This window comes from Pristiophorus japonicus, chromosome 3, assembly GCF_044704955.1.
Source record: "Pristiophorus japonicus isolate sPriJap1 chromosome 3, sPriJap1.hap1, whole genome shotgun sequence".
In the NCBI taxonomy this organism is placed as follows: domain Eukaryota; kingdom Metazoa; phylum Chordata; class Chondrichthyes; family Pristiophoridae; genus Pristiophorus; species Pristiophorus japonicus.
The window spans coordinates 106,199,774-106,222,079 of NC_091979.1; the positions used below are offsets into that span (position 1 = coordinate 106,199,774).

General features: G+C 42.7%; 1 protein-coding gene across 5 annotated transcripts in view; it reads right to left on the minus strand.

Annotated features, from left to right (window-relative positions):
- Positions 1-22,306, minus strand: part of ccdc14 (coiled-coil domain containing 14) — an 84,044-nt gene that overhangs the window by 37,174 nt on the left and 24,564 nt on the right. For all 5 annotated transcript variants that reach the window (XM_070874667.1, XM_070874662.1, XM_070874673.1 and 2 more), the window contains exons 6-8: positions 20,540-20,758; positions 20,309-20,441; positions 979-1,948 (exon numbers count right to left, since the gene is read on the minus strand). In XM_070874667.1, coding sequence (XP_070730768.1) covers positions 979-1,948; positions 20,309-20,441; positions 20,540-20,758 — 1,322 coding nt within the window. The remainder of the gene's footprint in view (positions 1-978; positions 1,949-20,308; positions 20,442-20,539; positions 20,759-22,306) is intronic.

The window sequence follows — 22,306 nt, forward strand, 5'->3', positions numbered from 1 at the left end:
CAATGGATGCACTCTGCTCCAGAGCTGTGCCTGAGCCCTACAATGCTGTACCAGCTTATCTATTTCTATTACAAGCCATTCGAACGTCTGAGTGAGACTTCCAAACTAATGCGAAATTGGAGGGAGTTTCGGCTGTGGGTGCATCTCCACTAAGAACTGGATTAAGGTTGCTCAAACTCATTGCACATTGGACTTTGAGCTAGGATTCAGGAAAATGTCATCGCATCAATTTGAAACTAGGTCTCAAAAGGTGAAAAACTAGTGTCTGATGGTAGCAAGCAGTTCCCCAAAGTAATTGTTACATCTCTAAGCTGACATTAATTTGAGCATTAGTAATTAAAATTAGAAGGTGCTGCAACATGTTCGCCGCATCCAAGTGTGGCAAGCCTGATCTCCAGTTTGATGAGTTCCCAAATTGTATAGAGTCACTTTGGAGAAATATCTTGCTGATGTCAGGAAGGAAACCCATTTCTGAGGAGATATATAGTGGCACACCTCAAAAGTAACATAGGCAGTAGTTTAGAAACTGGTCAGTCATCTACAACGTTGATGGAAATGCTTATGCCTCTACAAACTAGGTGCAAAAACAAGGGAAAACAAAACCTTAAAAAAGGTAATATACCCTTAAAAGAAGCCTGATTTTTATAATTAGCAATATCCAAGTATAAAATTAAGGGATTTGAACTGAAAGTTTAATTAGTTCTGAATTGTAAAAACTAGTAAATAAGTATGAGTTTATTTTGAGATTAAAATCTAATTACAAAAAACAAGAAGCAACATCCATGATTGCAAAAGACCTAGAAACATTAAAAACTTGCTTAGTACATGGGGAAGTTCAGTGCAGAGTACTAAAAGTAGACTCAACATATTCCATTAAATCACATCATTTTATCATGCTAAAAATCAAAGAAAAAAATACATGACCTGCAAAAAAAAATTATTAAATATTTTGAGATCAATTTATCTCAAGAGATCTACCTGTAAGCTCTTTTGTAGTCTTGCAATGTTAGCATCTAAGGCTGCTAAACTATTCCTGAAGTCTTGCTCATCACGAGAATTAAATGATGAAACAGATGACATGCTCCAGTCAGATTTTATAGATTTATAATCAATACTTGAGAAACTTGAATCTACTGCTGAAACCCTGTCTTTATATAATTGCGGCCTGTTTCTTTGATGTGGTAGAGAGGTACAAAGATCTAAATTGAATTTGGGAAGGCCTGTTCTATTGTCGGGAAAATCAACACTAGTTATGTCTAATGGCCTCGACTGAATCTGGTTATCTTTTGCCGCTTCCACTCCCATTCTTGATGAATAATCTCTTGCTGCAGTCTTTTCCTTTAACTTGTGTGTAATGGGTATTTCTTCAGGAACAACTTCTTCTGGCTTTTCAAACCCATCCAGATTACATGGCATGACTGCCAGTCCATTACACGAACTTCCATTGTCATAGTACAACTTCTTTGATCCAGTGTTTGATTGTACTGGTATACAGTTCCTCCTTTCACTTGGTTCATTTTCTTGCTTGGTGGCATTGCCAACTAATGGAATGTAAGTGGTTTCATCCAGATTAGTGTCCTCATGTCCTTTAGTAATGTGATCTCCAAACTGTGCATTGTACCTGGAAAAACTTGAGGGTGAAGATTTTGCTGGCAGGCCATTATTTTGGTATGTTCTAGTAGCCGCAGATGTTAAATAAGGTTGAACAGGAATGGTCAGTGGTTCAGATTCAGGTATTTTACATGACAATGATAAAGCTTGTATGTCATGTTCAGAATTAGTGTCCAGATTTTTAAGATAAGCTGTCACAGAACTCAAACTGGAATCATCTTTTGGCTGCTTCTCATATTCTTGTAGGAGGTTTCTAGTCAGTCTGGACGTGTGTTTAGCTTTCACACAATCTATACGAAGGTCAGAAAGGAGTCTTGCCATGCTGCCTTGCAGGGTTCTGTGAAACAACCAAGCAATATAGTCAGTTGATAAATAGATAACTCCCTACCAATTACAAAAATAACTAATACACATTAAATCGAACAGATGGTACATAAAGTTTGCTAAGAGTGCAATTTCAATGTGGGCACCTTTCATAGCTGTATAGAACTAAATGAAAAAAGTGTTTTGGAATCTGCTGCAAATTCTGCAGTAGAAGGAAGGAGATCAATGAAGATAGAATAACTTTGAATTTGTGATCTGTTGCCCCACTCTTGCCTGGATCATTATTTTGTAGGTACAGTGATCCAGTATTGATTGGGTTATGAGCGAGGGGGAAAGAAGGAACTTAGTGTGTACAGGTTCAGCATCGAAAATCCGGAGTTCCGTAATCCGGATGATCGGTGACAGGGTGGTCCGGAATCTATAAAATGTTCCAAAATCCGGACCCAACGACTCTGCCGACCTCAGGGCCCTGCCGCTGCCCAACCTTGGGCCTCGCCGTCGCTCACCTCACCTCCGCTGTCATGCCTCAGGGCCTCCTCGCCGGCCCGCCCGACGACCTCCTCGCCCGCCCGACGACCAGCTCGGTTGGGCTCGTTTGAATACCTCTTCAGCGGGGCCCCGCCCAACGCCAACAGCTCCTCGGCGGGGCCAGCCCGCCCGACGAATTCCGTGGCGAGCCCCACCAGACAACATCCTCGGCGGGGCCGGCCCGCCCAACGATCACCTCCTCGGTGGGGCCCGCCCGCCTGACGACAGCTCCTTGGCAGGAATCCACCCTCACCCCCCCACCCCCCGCTTTCTGACATTCCGAAATCCAGAAATACCTGAACCTGGGCTCTGGTGTTTCCAGATTCGTGACATCAGAAAGCAAATCGAAAGTCTGGAATCCAGAACAGCCTCGGTCCCGGATTTTAGGCGCTGCACCTGTATTGAGAATCATGGTGCAGCACAAACTATAACCATGAAGTTGGGCTAGCCTGATCTTTTTGCTGAACAGTTAACTGAATTAAAAAAAATTATTCTCAGGATCTTGTAATTCCTGACATTTATCGTCAAGGTGAAGTGATTAGGATCTCTCGTTTGAAACGTTCATTGGCTGACATTTGAGGTGGCACAGATGTTACTTGCCACTTATCAGCCCAAGTCTGGATGTTGTCCAGGTCTTGCTGTGTGCAGGCATGGACAGTTTCATTATCGGAGGTATTGCAAATGTAGTTGAATACTGAAATCATCGGCGAATTGATTCCTTCGGACTTTATAATGGAGGGAAGGTCATTGATGAAGCAATTGAAGAAAGCTAGACCTTCCTGAGAAAATCCCTGCAGTGATGTCGTGGGGCTGAGATGATTGAACAGGGAACAATTTTGCACAGCAAAATGCTTCTCAAGAGCCTTTAAAGAATCAGTCATCCTCATTCTACAGAATGAACAACATTCTTCATTGTCCAAGAAACATGATGCCTAAAAGTACCTTTTGATAAATTTTTGCCCTGAAAAATAAACCCTACAGAATCTCTCTCAAATGCTAGAGTACATTTGCTGATGGATACCGTACATCCAGTGGGGAGATGTGTTCAAAGGGAGCTTGGGTTGGAGATAGAGCTACAACTCTGTAGTCCATTCTGTAACCTTGAATCTCTGACTCATGTTGAGCGCAGCTCCCTGCTGGGAGTACAAGATTGGTGAATTCAGTCTAAAATAGTTAAGCTGTTCACGGTTTTTACATCAGTGTAATTACATTTTAGTAATTTCTTCTATTTTGCACTCAAACTATTATTTAATTCTTAAATTAGCATCCAGTGTAATTTTGAAACTCCTTTTCAAGTATAATCCTATCTGAATGCACTTCTCAAACTCAATACAGGGCCATCTGGTGGTCAAAATTATACTACTATACAGTTTCAAACCAGCTTCCTTTGTAGAAATTTTTTTCTACATACAATCCCAAAAGAATACAGTTCTGTTACAGCAAATTAAATATGAAGGATGGGATTAAACCAGCTACATCACTCTATATGAAAAAGGAAGCATTTAAAAGAATAAATAAGTGACAATAAGAAACAATAGGAAACCAAAATAGGAATTAGAAAAATCCAGGGTAATAAAATATTCTGCAGTAAGTGTCGATAAGAGACATTTCAGAAAAACTCACTGCATTCTGGAGTTACAGTTTTGAAATGCTTCATGCCAGGTGCAAAAAAGAAAATGGCAAACTTCATAATTAACGGAAAGAGGAAAAGTAAATTGGTGTTCATTAAAATATATGGACAGAAAGAGGAATAGTATTTGTTTTACTTAAAAACATGAAAAGCCAACATACTGAAGCAGTGAAACTGCACATCCAACAAGCACTTGAATTTCAGAGTTTGGATTTCTGTAGCCATCGCCCAAAAACATTGGGGTATTTCTAGTGCATAATCAAAATTCATCTCCATTATCTTTATTTGGTCTCACATTTCAAAGAAGTTTGATGATTTACACGAGATAGTCCTCCACTCTTTTGGTTTATTGTTATAATGTTGAGGGGAGGAGGTCACCACGTATTATCAACCACCCACAAGTCAGGTCTTCCAAGATTCAAAGCAAGTAGCAGAAACAAGGACTTGCTGTGTAAGAAATGTACGTTTGTCACAAGTACACTGTTGGTCTGCCTGTTAGATAAATATATCAGGAGGTCCCTTACGGATTTCCTGTTTATATTATGAGACAGAAATAAACTAGTGATGGAAAGTATTAATAAAAATAAAACTGGGCGGCAACATAAGAACGTAAGAAATAGGAGTAGGCCATACGGCCCCTCGAGCCTGCTCCGCCATTTAATATGATCATGGACTCAGGTCCACTTCCCTGCCCACTCCCCATAACCCCTTATCAGTTAAGAAACTGACTATCTCGGTCTTAAATTTATTCAATGACCCAGCTTCCACAACTCTCTGAGGCAGCGAATTCTACAGATTTACAAGCCTCAGAGAAGAAATTCCTCCTCATCTCAGTTTTAAATGGGCGGCCCCTTATTCTAAGATTATGCCCTCTAGTTCTAGTCTCCCCTATCAGTGGAAACATCCTCTCTGCATCCACCTTGTCAAGCCCCCTCATTGACATGTCCTAATGAAGAAGTTCTGGACTCCAATCTTAATGTGTGTTTATTCCTCCACAGAATCCAAAAAGCAGCAAGCCGACATGTCACTACTGCAGAATGCAACTTTGGTGAGCCACAAAAAAAGGCAAATATTAATTTGAAAATGAAAACTGTTCCTTGCAACCTGCATCATCACTCACATGGCGTCTCCAACGTATTGACCCAGCTGCCACAAGGAAAACAACTCAATGTTCAGAGTCTCTTTCAGCCATCCCATTCAGCACAAGGAAGACTGTAAAAAAGGAGAGTGCTAAGCCAGTGCAACACTAAGACAACTGATCTATTGGCTCTAAACCGTTCCCCAATCACAGTTGCTGCCATCCATACCAAAAGTGACTCAATTGGGCCAGCAAGAAGACTACCTGCAGTACAGGATAAAATCCTTGTTTACTAACAAGAGGAGAGTATTGAAGAGTCGCCATATCTACCTCCAGCGAACCAGTCAGCAACTTCTGCTGAACTACCCACAGCGGAACTGCTTACCTTTAGCGAAACGATGCCTGCCTCGAGCAATCTTGCAGACTAAAATGGTTATCCTCAGAAAAGGGAGGGAAGGGGAGGAAAGAGAACGAGGCCCAACCACAGAACTCCCTAGCCGCAGTCCAAAAGTTGCCTCTCATCCTCAGAGAACCAATCACCAGAGTACAAGATGAACTACAAGCAGTGACTTCCTCATCTCCATCCTCAAATGCAGGGCGTAGCTACTAATCCCTTTTGTCAAATGACCTACGAGAAAGATGCTGTCCAGAAGCCTCAAGGTGACACATAGCCAGATTTGCCTTTGCCAGCAAACTACCTCATCAAATACAGGGCTCTACCAGTCCCACCAGTGATGCACATAACTCCTTGATCCTCTCCCCACAAACCTCTTGGGAACTGTTAGATCATCCCCAACAGCCAGAGTGAATGAGACAACTCCAGGCACTAATGACAGGTTAGGATAGTCTGGTATAGTCTGCTTAATCCTTTGCATAAAGTAGTTAACTCTGAACTCTCTTTTCACCCTTTCTCTAAGTTTAAGGCTATGCCCTCTGTTCAACAGAGGCACAGATTTTACAGCCATAGACATTTATCCTTTTACAATCTTCAATAAAATCAATTCTTCTCCAGTGTAAATGTTACCAGCTTCTGCAATCTCTCGTCATAACCAAAGCACTTAAGCCCAGCTTTCAATATAATTGTTGTTCACCCTCTCCAGTGCTTGGATGTCATTCTCATATGATCAGAACTGTACACAATACTCCAAATGAGGTCAGACCAACTATAATAACCTCTAATACAAAAGCAAAATACTGCGGAAGCTGGAATCTGGAATAAAAACAGAAAATGCTGGAAATCTCAGCAGGTCAGGCAGCATCTGTGGCGAGGAAGCAGAGTTAAAGTTTCGGGTCGATGCCCCTTTGTCAGAACTGTTTAATAACTTATCAGCTCATAATGACCTCCTAAATTCTAGTTTAATGATGTGAGCTATGGGAGCTGGTTGAAATCTACTTATGAAGGTTTCAGTTTGTTCGATTCAACTCTACTCCGCAAAGGACGGTTCTCATGAGCTGTTGCAAAGGCTCATCAAAAATTTATAATTGCCAGCCTCATCCACTAAATAGCAGTATATCATATTCAAAACTGAACCAATCGTTAAGTCTGCTTAAATTTGAAAATCATGTATTAAGACTTCCTCTCAAGTCTGTCATGAAAGAGACAATGACAAACTTCACAACATGTGTAATGATATTGCCGGAGGTGGTGCAGATGTAATTATAAACCCTCATGTACTGTGGATGATTGAAAACGATAAATATCGGGCAAAAGCAAGATAGAACTCACCCTCCTGTTAAAATTTCATACTCAAGTGCTGCCGAGTAGCACTCATGATAATCAAATTTATATTCCTGACATGACAGCACATTGGCATTCCAGTTTCGCCAAATATAGAGTCAACTTGGCTTAGTTATTCAGAGTCGGGTCAAGCCCCAATCCAGGACTTGAGCACATAATCTGGGCTGACATTTCAAGGCAGTTCTGAAGTGCTGCATTGCTGGAAGTGCCATTTTTCAGCTGAGACATTTAAAAAAAAGGCCACATTACCCATCCTCACCAACTCCCATTAGTTCCCCATCCCCCGATACATTGAATTCAAAATCAGTGTCCTCATCTACAAGTTCCTTAACAGCACTGCCTCTCTCTACCACTGCAACTTCAAAGCTCATGTGCCAACTTGTCCCTCTACTCTTCCACTCTGGCCTCCTTTGCATCCCATGGTGTCAGCCATGGTTCAGTGGTATAAGCTCGCCTTGGAGTCAGGCGGCTGTGGATTTAAGTCTCACTCCAGGGAATTGAGCACAAAATCTAAGTTGGGAGTCATCATCAGAGGCAGTCCCTCGAAATCGAGGAAGACTTGTTTACACTCTAAAAGTGAGTTCTTAGGTGACTGAACAGTTCAATACGGGAACCACAGTCTCTGTCACAGGCGGGAAAGACAGTCATTGAAGGAAAGGGTGGGTGGGGCTGGTTTGCCGCACGCTCCTTCCGCTACCTACGCCTGTTTTCTGCATCCTCTCGGCGACGAGACTCTAGGTGCTCAGCGTCCTCCCGGATGCACCTCCTTCACCTAGGACGGTCTTTGGCCAGGGACTCCCAGGTATCGGTGGGGATGTTGCATTTTATCAGGAAGGCTTTGAGGGGGTCCTTGAAACGTTTCCTTTGCTCACTTTGGGCTCGCTTGCCGTGTAGGAGTTCCGAGTAGAGCGCTTGCTTTGGGAGTCTAGTGTCAGGCATGTGAACAATGTGGCCCGCCCAACGGAGCTGGTCGAGTGTGGTCAGTGCTTCGATGCTGGGGATGTTGGCCTGATCAAGGACGCGAATGTTGGTGAGTCTGTCCTCCCAGGGGATTTGCAGGATCTTGCGGAGACATCGCTGGTGGTATTTCTCCAGCGATTTGAGGTGTCCACTATATATGGTCCACATCTCAGCCATACAGGAAGACGGGTATCACTACAACCCTGTAGACCATAAGCTTGGTGGCAGATTTGAGGGCCTGATCTTCGAACACTATTTTCCTCAAGCTGCCGAAGGTCTGCCCTTGCTGATAATAAGGCTCCCGAGGTATGGAAAGTTGTCCAGGGCCACGCAGTGGATCTTGATGAGTTGGGGGAGCGGGGAAGTGCTGTGTGGCGGGGTCAGGTTGGTGGAGGACCTTTGTCTTACGGATGCTTAATGTAAGGTCCATGCTTTCGTATGCCTCAGTGAAGATGTTGACTATGACTTGAAGTTCAGTCTCTGTGCGCAGACGCAAGCGTCGTCCGCGAATTGTAGTTAGACGACAGAGGTTGGGACGGTCTTGGATCTGGCCTGGAGACGTCGAACGTTGAACAGGTTCCCACTGGTTTTGTAGTTTAGTTCCACCCCAGCAGGGAGCTTGTTGAGTGTGAGGTGGAGCATTGCAGCGAGGAAGATCGAGAAGATGGTTGGCGCAATGACTCAGCCCTACTCAACCTCAATCCGGACATAGATTGGGTCTGTGATGGGTCCGTTGGTCAGGATTACGGCTCGCATGTCATCGTGGAGTAAGCGGAGGATGATGACAAACTTTTGGGGCAGTTGAAACGGAGGAGGACACTCCATAGTCCCTCGTGATTGACAGTGTCAAATGCCTTTGTAAGGTCAAAGAAGGCCATGTATAAGGGTTGGTGCTGTTCCCTGCATTTTTCTTGCAGCTGTCGCGCCGTAAAAATCATGTCCGTTGTACCCTGTAGTGGACGAAATCCACACTGCGACTCTGGGAGGAGCTCCTCAGCCACAGGGAGAAGACAGTTGGAGGATTCTAGTGACGACTTTCCCAGTGGCTGATAACAGGGAGATTCCTCTGTAGTTGCTGCAGTCGGACTTGTCCCTTTTTTTTTAAAAAACATGGTCACGGTTACTGCACCTCAGATCTCGCCGCATGCTCTCCTCCTTCCAGATGAAAGAGATCAGATCTTGCATTTGTGCCAACAGTGCCTCTCCACCATACTTTAGTGCCTCAGCAGGGATTCCATCCGCTCCCGTTGCCTTGTTCTTGAGCTGGCGGGTATCCTTTTCAACCTCATGCAGGGCCGGGGTATGCTGAGATGGTGGCGGGTAGCATGCTGCGGGATGGAGTCGAGGACACTCGTGTCAAAGGCAGAGTCTCAGTTAAGGAGATCTTTGAAGTACTCCTTCCAGCGGGTCCGGACTGCCTCGGTGACCTTGATTAGTGTCGCCCCGGCCAGTAGTGGGGTGGGGCCTTGGGTGCTTGGGCCGTAGGTGGCTTTGATTGCGGTGAAGAATCTTCGTAAATCATGGCTGTTGGCCAGCTGCTAAAGCTCCTGCGCTTTCTCCACCCACCATCTATTCTTTAGGTCATGGGTTTCTTGGTGGACCTCGGCCTTAAGCTGCCTGTAATGCTGCTTTGCTGCTCCAGAGTTGGGTGGTTGTTTTAGGTTCAGAAATGCCCTGCACTTGCAATTTATTAGCTCTTGGATCTCCTGGTCATTCTCATCAAACCAGTCCTGGTGTTTTCTGGTTGAGTGACCGAGTGTCTCTTCATAGGCATTGGTTATGGTGGACTGGAGGGCAAACCAAGCGCTGTGAGCACTCTGCATCTTGGGGTCATCAAGGGTCGCCAGGTTAGCAATGAGGTGCTGGCTGTATAGGGCTCTCATAGTTGGGTGTTTGAGTGCCCTGACATTGACTTTTTTGCGGCACTACTTCTGCTGCAGTCATTGCTTTGGGGCTATGTTGATGTTGATGATGGAACGGATTAGGTGGTGGTCTGTCCAGCAGTTGTCAGCTCCAGTCATGTGATGCGTACACATCCTTGCGATCCCTGGCTTGAACAATGACATAGTCGAGCAGGTGCCAGTGTATGGAGTGAAGGTGTTGCCATGGTGTTGTTGGGAGTACTGCACTGTCGGAGATGCCGTCTTTCAGATGAGATGTTAAACTGAGACCTGTCTGCCCTTTCAGGTGGGCATAAAAGATCCCATGGCACTATTTGAAACAAAAGCAGGAGAGTTCCCCACATCCAGTCCAATATTTATCCTTCAACCAATACCTAGAAACAAATTATCAGTTCATTATCACATTGCTGTTTGTAGGACCTTGCTGTGCGCTAAATGGGTGCTGTGTTTCCAACATTACAACAGTGATTATACTTCAAAAAATTTATTTTATTGGCTACAAGCACATTAAGGCGCCCTGAGGTCATGAAAAGCTCTATATAAATGCAAGACTTTCTTTTTCCTGGTCCAGTTTTGGTCCACGTCTTCAACTGCCTTGGTCCCACACTCTTAATGCTCTCCCTAATCTTCTCCAATCTTGATAACTTTCTCCCTTGCAAAAGCCATACAATCTGACCATTTAGTAACCTCACTTAACTCTTCTCTTATCACTGTTTAACATCCGTTTTCATCTCTGAGGCACTTCGCAATGATTTATTATATTAAAATTCTTAAATAAAAGTTGTTGTTTGTTCATCTGGACAGGAAGGAGAGCAAGAATACATCATAAACTCCCAAAAGAAATGGGAAGGGAGAACTCAGTCTCCCAAACTTCAGAAACTCCTACTGGGCAGCCCAAATCTAAAGCACCAACTCCTGGTCCTTGGCTTCTTGGCAAATGATGGGCTGAGAATTGTGATCAAGGTCTCCCTACCTAATTGGTTGCACAGCCTACTTTTATTAGACCTTTAGAAAAGACCAGTGATACACAAGCACCCTTTGGTCACTCTGAGCTCATCTTAGAGGAAGAATTACACCTCTCTGAAGATCCCTTTGGGTGTATTAGTCCTCTCCTCAGGATAAAAGAACAGCACCTGAAGCCCGAAAACAGCGGCGAGAGCGGGACCTGAGGAGTGGCAGCGGCGGGGATAAAAGAGCTAGCTTGGAGCAGCGCCAACCGACCAGAGGGGGGCAGGGGGGGAATAAAATTAAAGTGTGACATCACAGGAAAGCAGCTAAGTGATTAGTTGGTGAGTATTTCTCTCTTTTTATCTAAACTTGGGCATTGGTTTAAATTAGGAGCCTGGATTAAAAACTAAACATAGATAATTGATATTTCAAAACTTGAAAACCTAATTAATTAAATAAAATACAATAGAGATGGCAGGGCAGGCAATGTTTTGCAGCTGTAGCATTGAGCTGGTGGACACCAGTGTGATCCAAGGCGACCACATCTGCAGCAAGTGTTGGCTGTTCGAGAAACTTCAGCTCAGAGGTGATGAGCTGAAGTCTAAGCTTCAGACACTGCATTCCAGAAGGCAGTCACCCCCCTTAGGTTAAATAATTCAAATTTGGTTCGTGGTCAGGGACAGGAGGGTGTGACTACAAATAAGGCAGGTACGGGGATCCAGAAGGCAGCATTAGAGAAGCCTCAGCCCTTGCAATTGTCCAACAGGTACGAGGTACTTGCCCCGTGTGTGGACGAAAGCAGGGGCTGTCGAGAGGATGAGCAAACTGGCCACAGCACCATGGTACAGGGGGCCATTCAAGTTGGGGGAAGTAAAGAAATGTAGTAGTGGTAAGGGACAGTATAGCTAGGGGGATAGATACTGTTCTCTGCAGCCGAGAGCACAAGTTCCAAAGGCTCTGTTGCCAGGGTTAAGGACATCTCCTCTGAGCTGGAGAGGAACTTGGAGTGGGAGAGGAAAGATCTAGTTGTCATGGTCCACATATTACCAATGACATAGGTAGAACAAAGAAAGCAGTTCTGCTGAGGGAGTATGAGCAGCTAGGGACTAAATTAAAAAGCAGAACTACAAAAGGTAATCATTTCTGGATTACTACCTGAGCCACAAGCAAATTGGCATAGGGTAAATAAGATCAGAGAGATGAATGCGTGGCTCAAAGACTGTTGTGAGAAAAATGGGTTTTGATTCATGGGGGACTGGCACCAGTACTAGGGAAAGAGAGTTGTTCCGTTGTGATGGGCTTCACTTGAACCGGGCTGGAACCAGTGTCCTGGCAAATCAAATAATTAGGGCTGTAGAAAGGGCTTTAATTTAAATAGGGGGATGGGGAGGGGTTCAGGTGAGAGGAAATTTTATAAAGTCAGAGAAAGGAGAACACAATAGTGCAGGGTAGCGAAAGGGGCAATGATAATCAATCAGAGTGTGACAGGAAGGTACAGAGCGCATAAACATAAGACTGCATCTGAAAGTAGAGTCAGAGTGGGGAAAAATGGTAAAAAGACAAATTCAAAGCTCTTTATCTGAATGCATACAGCATTCGTAAAAAGATAAGGTGAGCTGATGGCACAAATAGAAGTAAATGGTTATGAGCTGATAGCCATTACAGAGACATGATTGCAAGGTCACCATGGCTGGGAATTGAATATTCAAGGGTATTTGATATTTCGGAAGGATAGGCAGAAAGAAAAATGAGGTGGGGTAACTCTGTTAATAAAGGATGAGATCAGTGCAATGGTGAGAATTGGTATTGGTTCAGAAGATCAAAATGTAGAATCAGTTTGGGTGGCGATAAGAAATAATAAGGGAAATAAGTCACTGGTGGGAGAAGTCTATAGGCTCCCTAACAGTAGCTACACTGTAGGACAGTATAAATCAAGAAATAATGGAGGCATGTAAGAAAGGTACTGCAATAATCTTGAGCGATTTTAATATGAATGTAGATTGGACAAATCAAATTGATAAAGGTAGTCTTGAGGAAGAGTTCATTGAGTGCATTTGGGATGGTTTCTTAGAATACATTGTGGAATCAACCAGGGAGCAGGCTATTTTAGATCTGGTAATGTGGTAACAGGATTAATTAATGATCTCATAGTAAAGGATTCTCGAGGGAAGAGCGATCATAGCAAGTTAGAATTTCATAATTCAGTTTTGAGCATGACAAACTTGGGTCTCAAACTAGTATCCTGAACTTAAATAAAGGCAATTACAAAGGTACATAAGAACATAAGAAACAGGAACAGGAGTAGGCCATATGGCCTCTTGAGCCTGCTCCGCCATTCAATAAGATCATGGCTGATCTGATAATGGACTCAGCTCCACTTCCCCGCCCGCTCCCCATAACCCCTTATCCCCATATCGTTTAAGAAACTGTCTATTTCTGTCTTAAATTTATTCAATGTCCTAGCTTCCACAGCTCTCTGAGGCAACGAATTCCACACATTTACAACCTTCTGAAGAAATTTTTCCTCATCTCTGTTTTAAATGGGCGGCCCCTTATTCTAAGATCATGCCCTCTAGTTTGAGTCTCCCCCATCAGTGGAAACATCCTCTCTGCATCCACCTTGTCAAGCCCCCTCATAATCTTATATGTTTTGATAAGATCACCTCTCATTCTTCTGAATTCCAATGAGTAGAGGCCCAACCTTCCCTCATAATTCAACCCCCGCATCCCCGGAATCAACCTAGTGAATCTTCTCTGAACTGCCTTCAAAGCAAATATATCCTTTCGTAAATATGGAAACCAAAACTGCATGCAGTATTCCAGGTGTGGCCTCACCAATACCTTATATAACTGTAGCAAGACTTCCCTGCTTTTATACTCCATTCCCTTTGCAATACGGGCCAACATACCATTGGCCTTCCAGATCACTTGCTATACCTGCATACTATCTTTTTGCGTTTCATACACAAGTACCCCCAGGTCCCGTTGTACTGCGGCACTTTGCAATCTTTCTCCATTTAAATAATAACTTGCTCTTTGATTTTTTTCTGCCAAAGTGCATGACCTCACACTTTCCGACATTATACTCCATCTGCCAAATTTTTGCCCGTTCACTTAGCCTGTCTATGTCCTTTTGCAGATTTTGTGTGTCCTCACACATTGCTTTTCCTCCCATCTTTGTATCTTCAGCAAACTTGGCTGTGTTACACTCAGTCCCTTCTTCCAAGCTGTTAATATAGATTGTAAATAGTTGGGGTCTAAGCATTGATCCCTGTGGCACCCCACTAGTTACTGGTTGCCAACCAGAGAATGAACCATTTATCCCGACTCTCTGTTCTCTGTTCTCTGTTAGTTAGCCAATCCTCTATCCATGCAAAGTATGAAGGCAGAGTTAGCTAAAGTGGACTGGGAAAATAGATTAAAGGGTAAGATGGTAGATAAGCAATGGCACATTTAAGGAGATATTTCATAATTCTCAGCAAAAATATATTCCAGTGAGAAAGAAAGACTAAGAGAAGGATGAACTATCCGTGGCTAACTAAGGAAGTTAAGGATGGTGTCAAATTGAAACAAAGGCATACAATGTTGCGAAGATTAGTGGTAAGCCAGAGGATTGGGAAAGTTTTAGAAACCAGCACAGGACAAATAAAAAAAGGAGAGAATATAGATTATGAGAGTAAACTAGCAAGAAATATAAAAACAGACAGTAAGAGCTTCTGCAGGTATATAAAAAGGAAGAGAGTAGCTAAAGTAAACATTGAATCCCTTAGAGGATGAGACTGGAGAATTAATAATGGGAAACAGGGAAATGGCAGAGACTTTGAACAAATATTTTGTATCGGTCTTCATGGTAGAAGACACTAAAAGCATCCCAATAATAATTAGATAATTCAGGGGCTATAGGGAAGGGGGAACTTAAAACAATTATCACTAGAGAAAAGTACTCGGCAAATTAATGGGACTAAAGGCGGACAAGTCCCCTGGACCTGATGGCCTGCATCCTAGGATATTAAAAGAAGTGGCTGCAGAGATAGTGGATGCATTGGTTGTGATTTACCAACATTCCGTGGATTCTGGAGAGGTCCCAGCAGATTGGAAAACAGCAAATGTAGCATCCCTATTCAAAAAAGAAGGGAGACAGAAAGCAGGAAACTATAAACCAGTTAGCCTAACATCTGTCATTGGGAAAATGCTGGAGTCCATTATTAAGGAAGCAGCAGCATTTAGAAAATCATAATGCAGTCAAGCAGAGTCAGCATGGTTTTATGAAAGGGAAATCATGTTCGACAAATTTGCTAGAGTTCTTTGAAGATGTAACGAGAAGGGTGGATAAAGGGGAACCAGTGGATGTAGTGTATTTGGATTTCCAGAAGGCATTCGACAAGGTGCCACATAAAAGGTTACTGCACAAGATAAGAGCTCACGGGGTTGGGGGTAATATATTAGCATGGATAGAGGATTGGCTAACTAACAGAAAACAGAGTTGGAATAAATGTGTCATTTTCAGGTTGGCAAACTGTAACTAGTGGGGTGCCACAGGGATCAGTGCTGGGGCCTCAACTATTTACAATCTATATTAATGATTTGGATGAAGGGAGAGAGTGTAATGTAGCCAAGTTTGCTGATGATTCAAAGATAGGTGGGAAAGCAAGCTGTGAAGAGGACACAAATAATCTACAAAGAGATATAGATAGGCTAAGCGAGTGGGCAAAAATTTGGCAGATGGAATATACCGTGGGAAAATGTGAGGTTATCCATTTTTGTAGAAAGAATAAAAAAGCAAATTATTTAAATGAAGAGGAGACTACAAAATGTTATGGTACAGAGGGACCTGGGGGTCCTTGTTCATGAAACACAAAGTAAGCATGCAGGTACAGCAAGTAATTAGGTAGGCAAATGGAATGTTGGCCTTTATTGCAAGGGAAGCAAGAATATAAAAGTAGGGAAGTCCTGCTACAACTGTACAGGGTGTTGGGGAGACCACAGCTGGAGTAATGCATACAGTTTTGGTCTCCCTATTTAAGGAGGGATATACTTGCATTGGAGGCAGTTCAGAGAAGGTTCACTAGGTTGATTCCTGAGATGGAAGGGGTTGTCTTATGAAGAAAGGTTGAGCAGGTTGGGCTTATACTCATTGGATTTTAGAAGCATGAGAGGTGATCTTATTGAAACATAAGATTCTGAGGGGGCTTGACAGGGTAGGTGCAGAGAGGATGTTTCCCCTCGTGGGGAATCTAGAACAAGGGGGCATAGTTTCAGAATAAGGGGTCGAATTCTCTACCCCAAAGAGCTGTGGAGGCTGTGTCATTGAATATATTCAAGGTGGAGAGAGACAGATTTTTGAACGACATGGGTGACAAGGGTTTTGGGGAGTAGACAGGAAAGTGGAGTTGAGGCCAAGACCAGATCAGCCATGATCTTATTGAATGGCGGAGCAGGCTTGAGGGACCAAATGGCCTACTCCTGCTCCTATTTCTTATATTCTAATACTGCAACCTTCAGAGTCCAGTAATATTTCAGACTCCAATGTGAGCCAACCTGCCCTGGAACTCTTTCTTCACTCCACAGCACACCCTGCAGATGCATCATGACCCTGTGCACTGTTGAACATGTTGAACAGTTGAGAGTTAATAATCAAACTCTTAATAATCAAAGAGTATAACCATAACTGTTCATGGAGCAACAGGCTTTCTCAGGAAGACAGAAAGATGGATCATGTTCCGCTTCAAAAGTCTGATTATCATCTACATGGAAATACATGACTAGGACAGTATCGACCATGAGTGATTAATGTATTACTTTAGTGATTAGTATAATAAACATAGGCAGAGGGATCAATTAACCGTAGTGTAGAGTGGATGTCTGTTAAAGTTTAAATAAATAAGCTGTCTACAAGCTATTCTTGAGTACAGATAAATCATGAAATCTTCTCAGTGAAATGTACTGTTGAAGTAGGCAAACTGGGATGTATAAATGATGAGTTTTCCAGAGTTAGCTGGAGAGCAAGGAGAGAGAGAGAGTGAAATCCGAAGATACTCTTTGTAATGATTAGACGATCACCTATGCTATATATATGAGTATCTCGCAGGTCGGAAGTATAAGAGCTCGAGAGGCATACCACTACAACTTCCAGCGCAAGTTGGTCCAGGTATGCAACGGCTTCGAGGTGGGCGACTGGTTGACGTCATCAGGACCCAGATCGCTGTTTGGAGCCTGGGCAGGAACATCGGCGGGGTCCAGGTACAACAGAGAAGCGAGAAGGTTACGGTGGAGGTACGACAAGTGATCGAGGCGGAGGAGCGTTGAGGGATCGTGGCTGAGATTCGGTGGGTGATCGTGACGGCGGTTTGGCAACTGTTTGGTGCGGAGGGAAATCGTGGCGGAGGTGCAGTGAGTGCTTTGTGGCAGATAAGTGGTGAGAGATCGTGGCAGAGGTGCGCCAAATAAGGGTATGGTGCCCAGAAGAGCCAAGGGCCATGGGGCAGCACGGGCCAGCCCACACTGCAATGGGTGCGTGCACTAGGTCAGTGCAGCAGAGCAGGTCTCCAGTCGTCCTGGTTAACCCTTGCCACTGGATAAAGGCCTAGCTCTGTCGAGCCAGTGTGGTGGCTGATGTGCAACGGTCACCTCACGTTAAAAAAAATCCACGCACAGGCATCTTCTAACCTTTCAACTGGAGTTCAAGACTGAAATATCGGGTCCTTCATTGAAACATCTGTGAACTCATGTGGAAGCAAGTCATCCTTGTTTGAGGGACCACCTATGATGATCTAAATATGAAATCTGTTCTGTATACTCAACTGTCAAGTATCTCGTGCTTACTCGAAGCATGTTATTGTGAACCATAGAAGGAAGGAGGTTGACTAACAGTTGACCCAACATGCACAATGTTCATCTCCATGACAAATAACAGAAGACAGCCTGGGAACAAGACTTGGACTGCCAATTAATGCAGGAGAAATGATTGAGAGATCTGGTATTAGACATTCAATACCACGATCTGCAACAAAATGTATAAGGGCGAACTCAATATCATACATTGTACATACCACACTCCACAAAGCTCTGAAAATATTCATTCCACCATACTGGATGTCCCTTGGAGGAGATTTTCCAAAAGGCCACCCATTTACTATTTCTGGTCACACTTCTGTACTCAGCTGCCTGGATGGTAGTCCAGAAGACCACAAGGATCATGACATGCCTCGCAATTTCATAGAACCAAGCCTAACACTGCTGGACCTGTCCAGTGAAGAAGGAGAGATGCTCACAACATGCACCCTACCAGCTGCAGGAATGTGCATCCCCAACCATGGTATAGTCCTCCCACAACAAACATGCAGCTAAAGAACATGTGGGACAAATGTCAACCTAAATGAATGGCCTTTAGCCTCTGCCTAGAAGTGGAGAAACACCAAGCAGTCTGGGGCCCAATGTTGGGGGCTCAAACACCCAAATCATCTTACGTGGGGAAAATGCAAACCACAACGGTGACACATTCAGACAGGCAAGGACAACAATCCCAAACTGACTACTAGCAGGCAGAAATCCCCCTCCCCCAATCCCGAAAAAAATTATACCTCAGAGGTGAGATCAAGATCAAATTGCTTCAACTTTTTAAACTCATATTGCTCCAAGTGCACACACAACCAAGCCAAGGGACATTAATGTATCAATGTATTCCTCCCACAAGCACCATAAATATCAAAACCTGAAAGAGATTCTTAAGTATATATGGGAATGGAAAATATCTACAATATAATTTTAAAATACTGAAGTTAAAAAAAAATGTGGTGAACACCTCATACATTAAATTGCTTCATCCTGTAGCAATGTCATAGAAGATGCAACACATTTTAAAAGCAGCAGAAAAATTAATTCTGTGGGATTGTTACGGCATCTTCTGTTTACTGATAGTAGAGTTGTTAATTAGGAACAGTTATTAGGAAGGGAACAGTGCTGGTGGCATTTAAAGATGGTAAGCAGACTATTATGCCCATGTATGGAGCAAAAATAATCCTTCTGGGTGTTATAAACATGCACTGAGAAAAGCAAAATACTGCAGATACCGGAAATCTGAAATAAAAACTGAGAAATGCCCATAGAATGTGCTTTAACACAAATATCTCTTAATAAACCAGTAACATTTCCATATTTTATACTAGCTATCCAAATGGTTAGACTACCCAAAATTGTAAATTTAATGTTATTAGTGTTATTGGGCCCAAATTTGGCCTGGAGTTGCTCCGTTTTTTTGGGAGCAACTTGATTTTTTTGGAGTATCTTAAAAATCATAATTCTGTACATTTAATTTGCACTAGTGTAAGTGAGTTAGTTAGGATTTTTTTTTTGTTTTGTTTTTTTCCAAAATGGGGCGTTACCAGCCACCTACGCCTGTTTTGCCCATTTAAGCTACTTTGGACAGCTAATAGTTACTCCAAACTAACTTAGGGCAGCGTATGTGGCCACAGAGAGTTAAGAAATCAGCGCAGGTAAGTACATTTAAAGCATCAAACACTAAACAAAGCACAAAAATAAGCATTCAATAATAAAAAATACAAGGAAGCTGAGAGGACCTGCACCTAGCACCAAGACTTAAAGCACTAAACAAAGCACAAAAAGTAATAAGCAATTAATTAATAAAAAATAGAAGGAACCCTGCACCTAAAGCACCAAGACTTACAAAGCACTAAACAAAGCACAAAAAGTAAAAAGCAATTAATAAATAAAAAATAGAAGTCCTACCAAAACATGGCCTGCTACGTTGATATAATTTGCACTTTCATGGGCAATTTAATCTACAATTGCAATAAATTCGAGCAGATTTGCCCTCAATCGTGTACATGCCAGCATGCTGATAAAACACCTTAATGGCCAACCCTCAAAAGTACTTTGTAATATATCAACATTATTTCAATTTTACTTAGAAATACAGATATTCTGGTAGCTAATCTGGCCACCGATGAGGGAGCCCATTCGGCCAGGAATAGGGGCGGCGTGTTTCGGGCCCCTCCCACATAGCCTGCAGAGCGCACTCACAGATTCTGGGGGCAAGGAGCTACTGCGCATGCGCGCACACTCCAGCGCACATGTGCAGAGATCCCTGCACTGTTTTCAGCGCCGGGAATTTGCTCCGCCCCCGAATCCAGTTGCCATGCTACGCCACCATAGAGGAGAGGCTGGGGAGTGGCCAAACCCAGCCTGAAGATTTTTGGGGCCCTAATCGTTCTACAAAAGCAGCGCACCTCTGGTTGAGTGCGCCAGAAATATGTCCGGGCCAAATTTGGGCTCATTATAACCAGCTGTGCAACAAACTCATATCCATAAAGATCTGTGATGATATTGTCCAAACAACTTTTCACTTGAGATCTTAATACCTGATAAATAAAGGAAATTATCATTTCATCAGCCTGTGCTCAAAAGCAAACCAAATGCCACAGGAAAAGGCACAAAGCTGTAACCCTGTCTCCAGTTTCATATATTTTAACTGATAAGAGATGAAGTTTCACAGATTGAAATCCTAAGCCAAAAGAAATCATGTAAAGGAGCAAAGTGGAGAGTGAACAGTCTCCAGTGAAGTCCTCTATTACCTGGTTAGTTCTCGTAATCTGCTCACTTCTGCATCACGTTGTCGTAGTGTTATTTCCAAGATTTGATTCTCCTTCTCAGAGGCCTCCAATTTCAGCTGAATGTTTCTCATTTTTGTCAAAGCTTCACCTACTTCTATAGGAGTGGAAGAATCAGTAAGAACTTCTCTCTCATTTCTGGTAATATTCATAGATCTCTTAAAAAAAAATTCAAAAAACCAATTTCTGACCTACCCATTTTGACTCGAGTCGTGTCCATCTCGCACTGCTGTCTGCTCTGGAACAGATCCTGTTCTTTTCCCTGCATCAGTCTGAGTAACTGCTTGTTCTCCTCTCTCTGTTTGTCTATCACATTCAGCAGCTCTTCATTTTTATTTTGCAAAGATTCAAGCCCTTTCACAGACTCTTGCAGCTGGGCCTGCAATGTTGTATTCATGGACTGCAATGAGATCGCTGTAAATCCAGAGACAAAGGGGGTGAAATTGGTCTTCGGCAGTAGAGCAAGATGGGCAATAGCGAATCAGCAGTCTGTTTTACACCTCATCCAATTTTCTTTTAGATTGAATGCAAAAGAAAATTGGCGGGGTGTAAAACAGGCTGCTGATTTGTTATCTCCCGTTTTGTATTATCGTCAAAAAACAATTTCACCCCCAAAGACCTTTGGTACATGTTAAGATTAAAGTAATGGAACAAGTATTAGATTTAAATTAATTAAACAAATATCCTGACAAGCTGGTACCTTGGTTTATATTAGATTGTTCCAATTTATCATCCTCCCTTTTTAACATCTTACTTCTACAATTCTACTACAACTTCAATTTTTAAAAAGTGGAAGCATTGATCCAGCACTCATCATGCTGACACTCCAAATTGGTCACAAGTGTAGACAAAACCATAAGTATATGGTTGTCCATTAGTGCATCATATCTGTGAGCTGTATGATTTATGTATGGTATACAGAATCATCGAACATAGGTTCGTGTTCATTATTCTCAGAACTGGGCCAATAGGGGGATTAAACAAGTGGAAACATCTGGCAACTGGTTAGGAGATTTTTTTTTATATACATATATTGTTATGATGTGGAATGTCCCATCAGAAACAGTAGTGCCAGCAGATTTTATAATAGCTTTTAAAAGTGAATAAATATTTGATAAAGAAAAATGTATATGGTTATGAACAAAAGGCAAGGGATTGAGACTGAGTCGATAGCACTTTCAGAAAGCTTTTGAAAGTTTAAATGTAAATTTACTCATGCACACATGATTAAATGTGGTTTCAATTATTGTGGCTAATCCAACTATAAGTCTTAAAATGCTTCTAAAAATCTCACAAGGAAAGTTACAAATGTACCAGTAGGTGTTAAATCATACACTGAAATCATTATGATAATCCACAATTCTTGTAAGGGTATTCTTTTGCTTGCTACCTCAATTTTATATGTTATATATTAAATTGAGTCAATAAACTATTCCCCATGTGACTATTTTTGAAAATGATAATAATGGGCCACACCACCTCCAAGGTTCATGCTTTTTTGAGTTGCCTACTTCAATATATTTTGGATCTATGCTTATAACAAAATTTACATTTGTATTCATAGATGATCAATGATGACAGAGATTATAAAAAGGAAAGTACAATTTGTTGAAAGGACTTTGATTCAAGAAGGTTGCTGATAATCTAAGTGTTGTGTATCTGTAAAGCATGCACTCCCATGTTCCGCCACCAGGGAGCGCATCCCCTGAAGTCCCAAGAGATCCCAGCATCCCTTGGGAGCACTGTATATAAGCCAGCCCCTAAGGCCTGTTCCTCATTCTGGAGTGTCTTAATAAAGACTGAGGTCACTGTTACTTTAACCTCCTAGTGTGCAGTCTCATCTGTGTTAGGAACACAATAACTGGCGACGAGGATATGAATCCAACACAAAGATGCAGAAACCTGTGGGCATCCCGGAGAAGTTCTTGGAGGGTGAGGACTGGGAAGCCTATGTCGAACGGC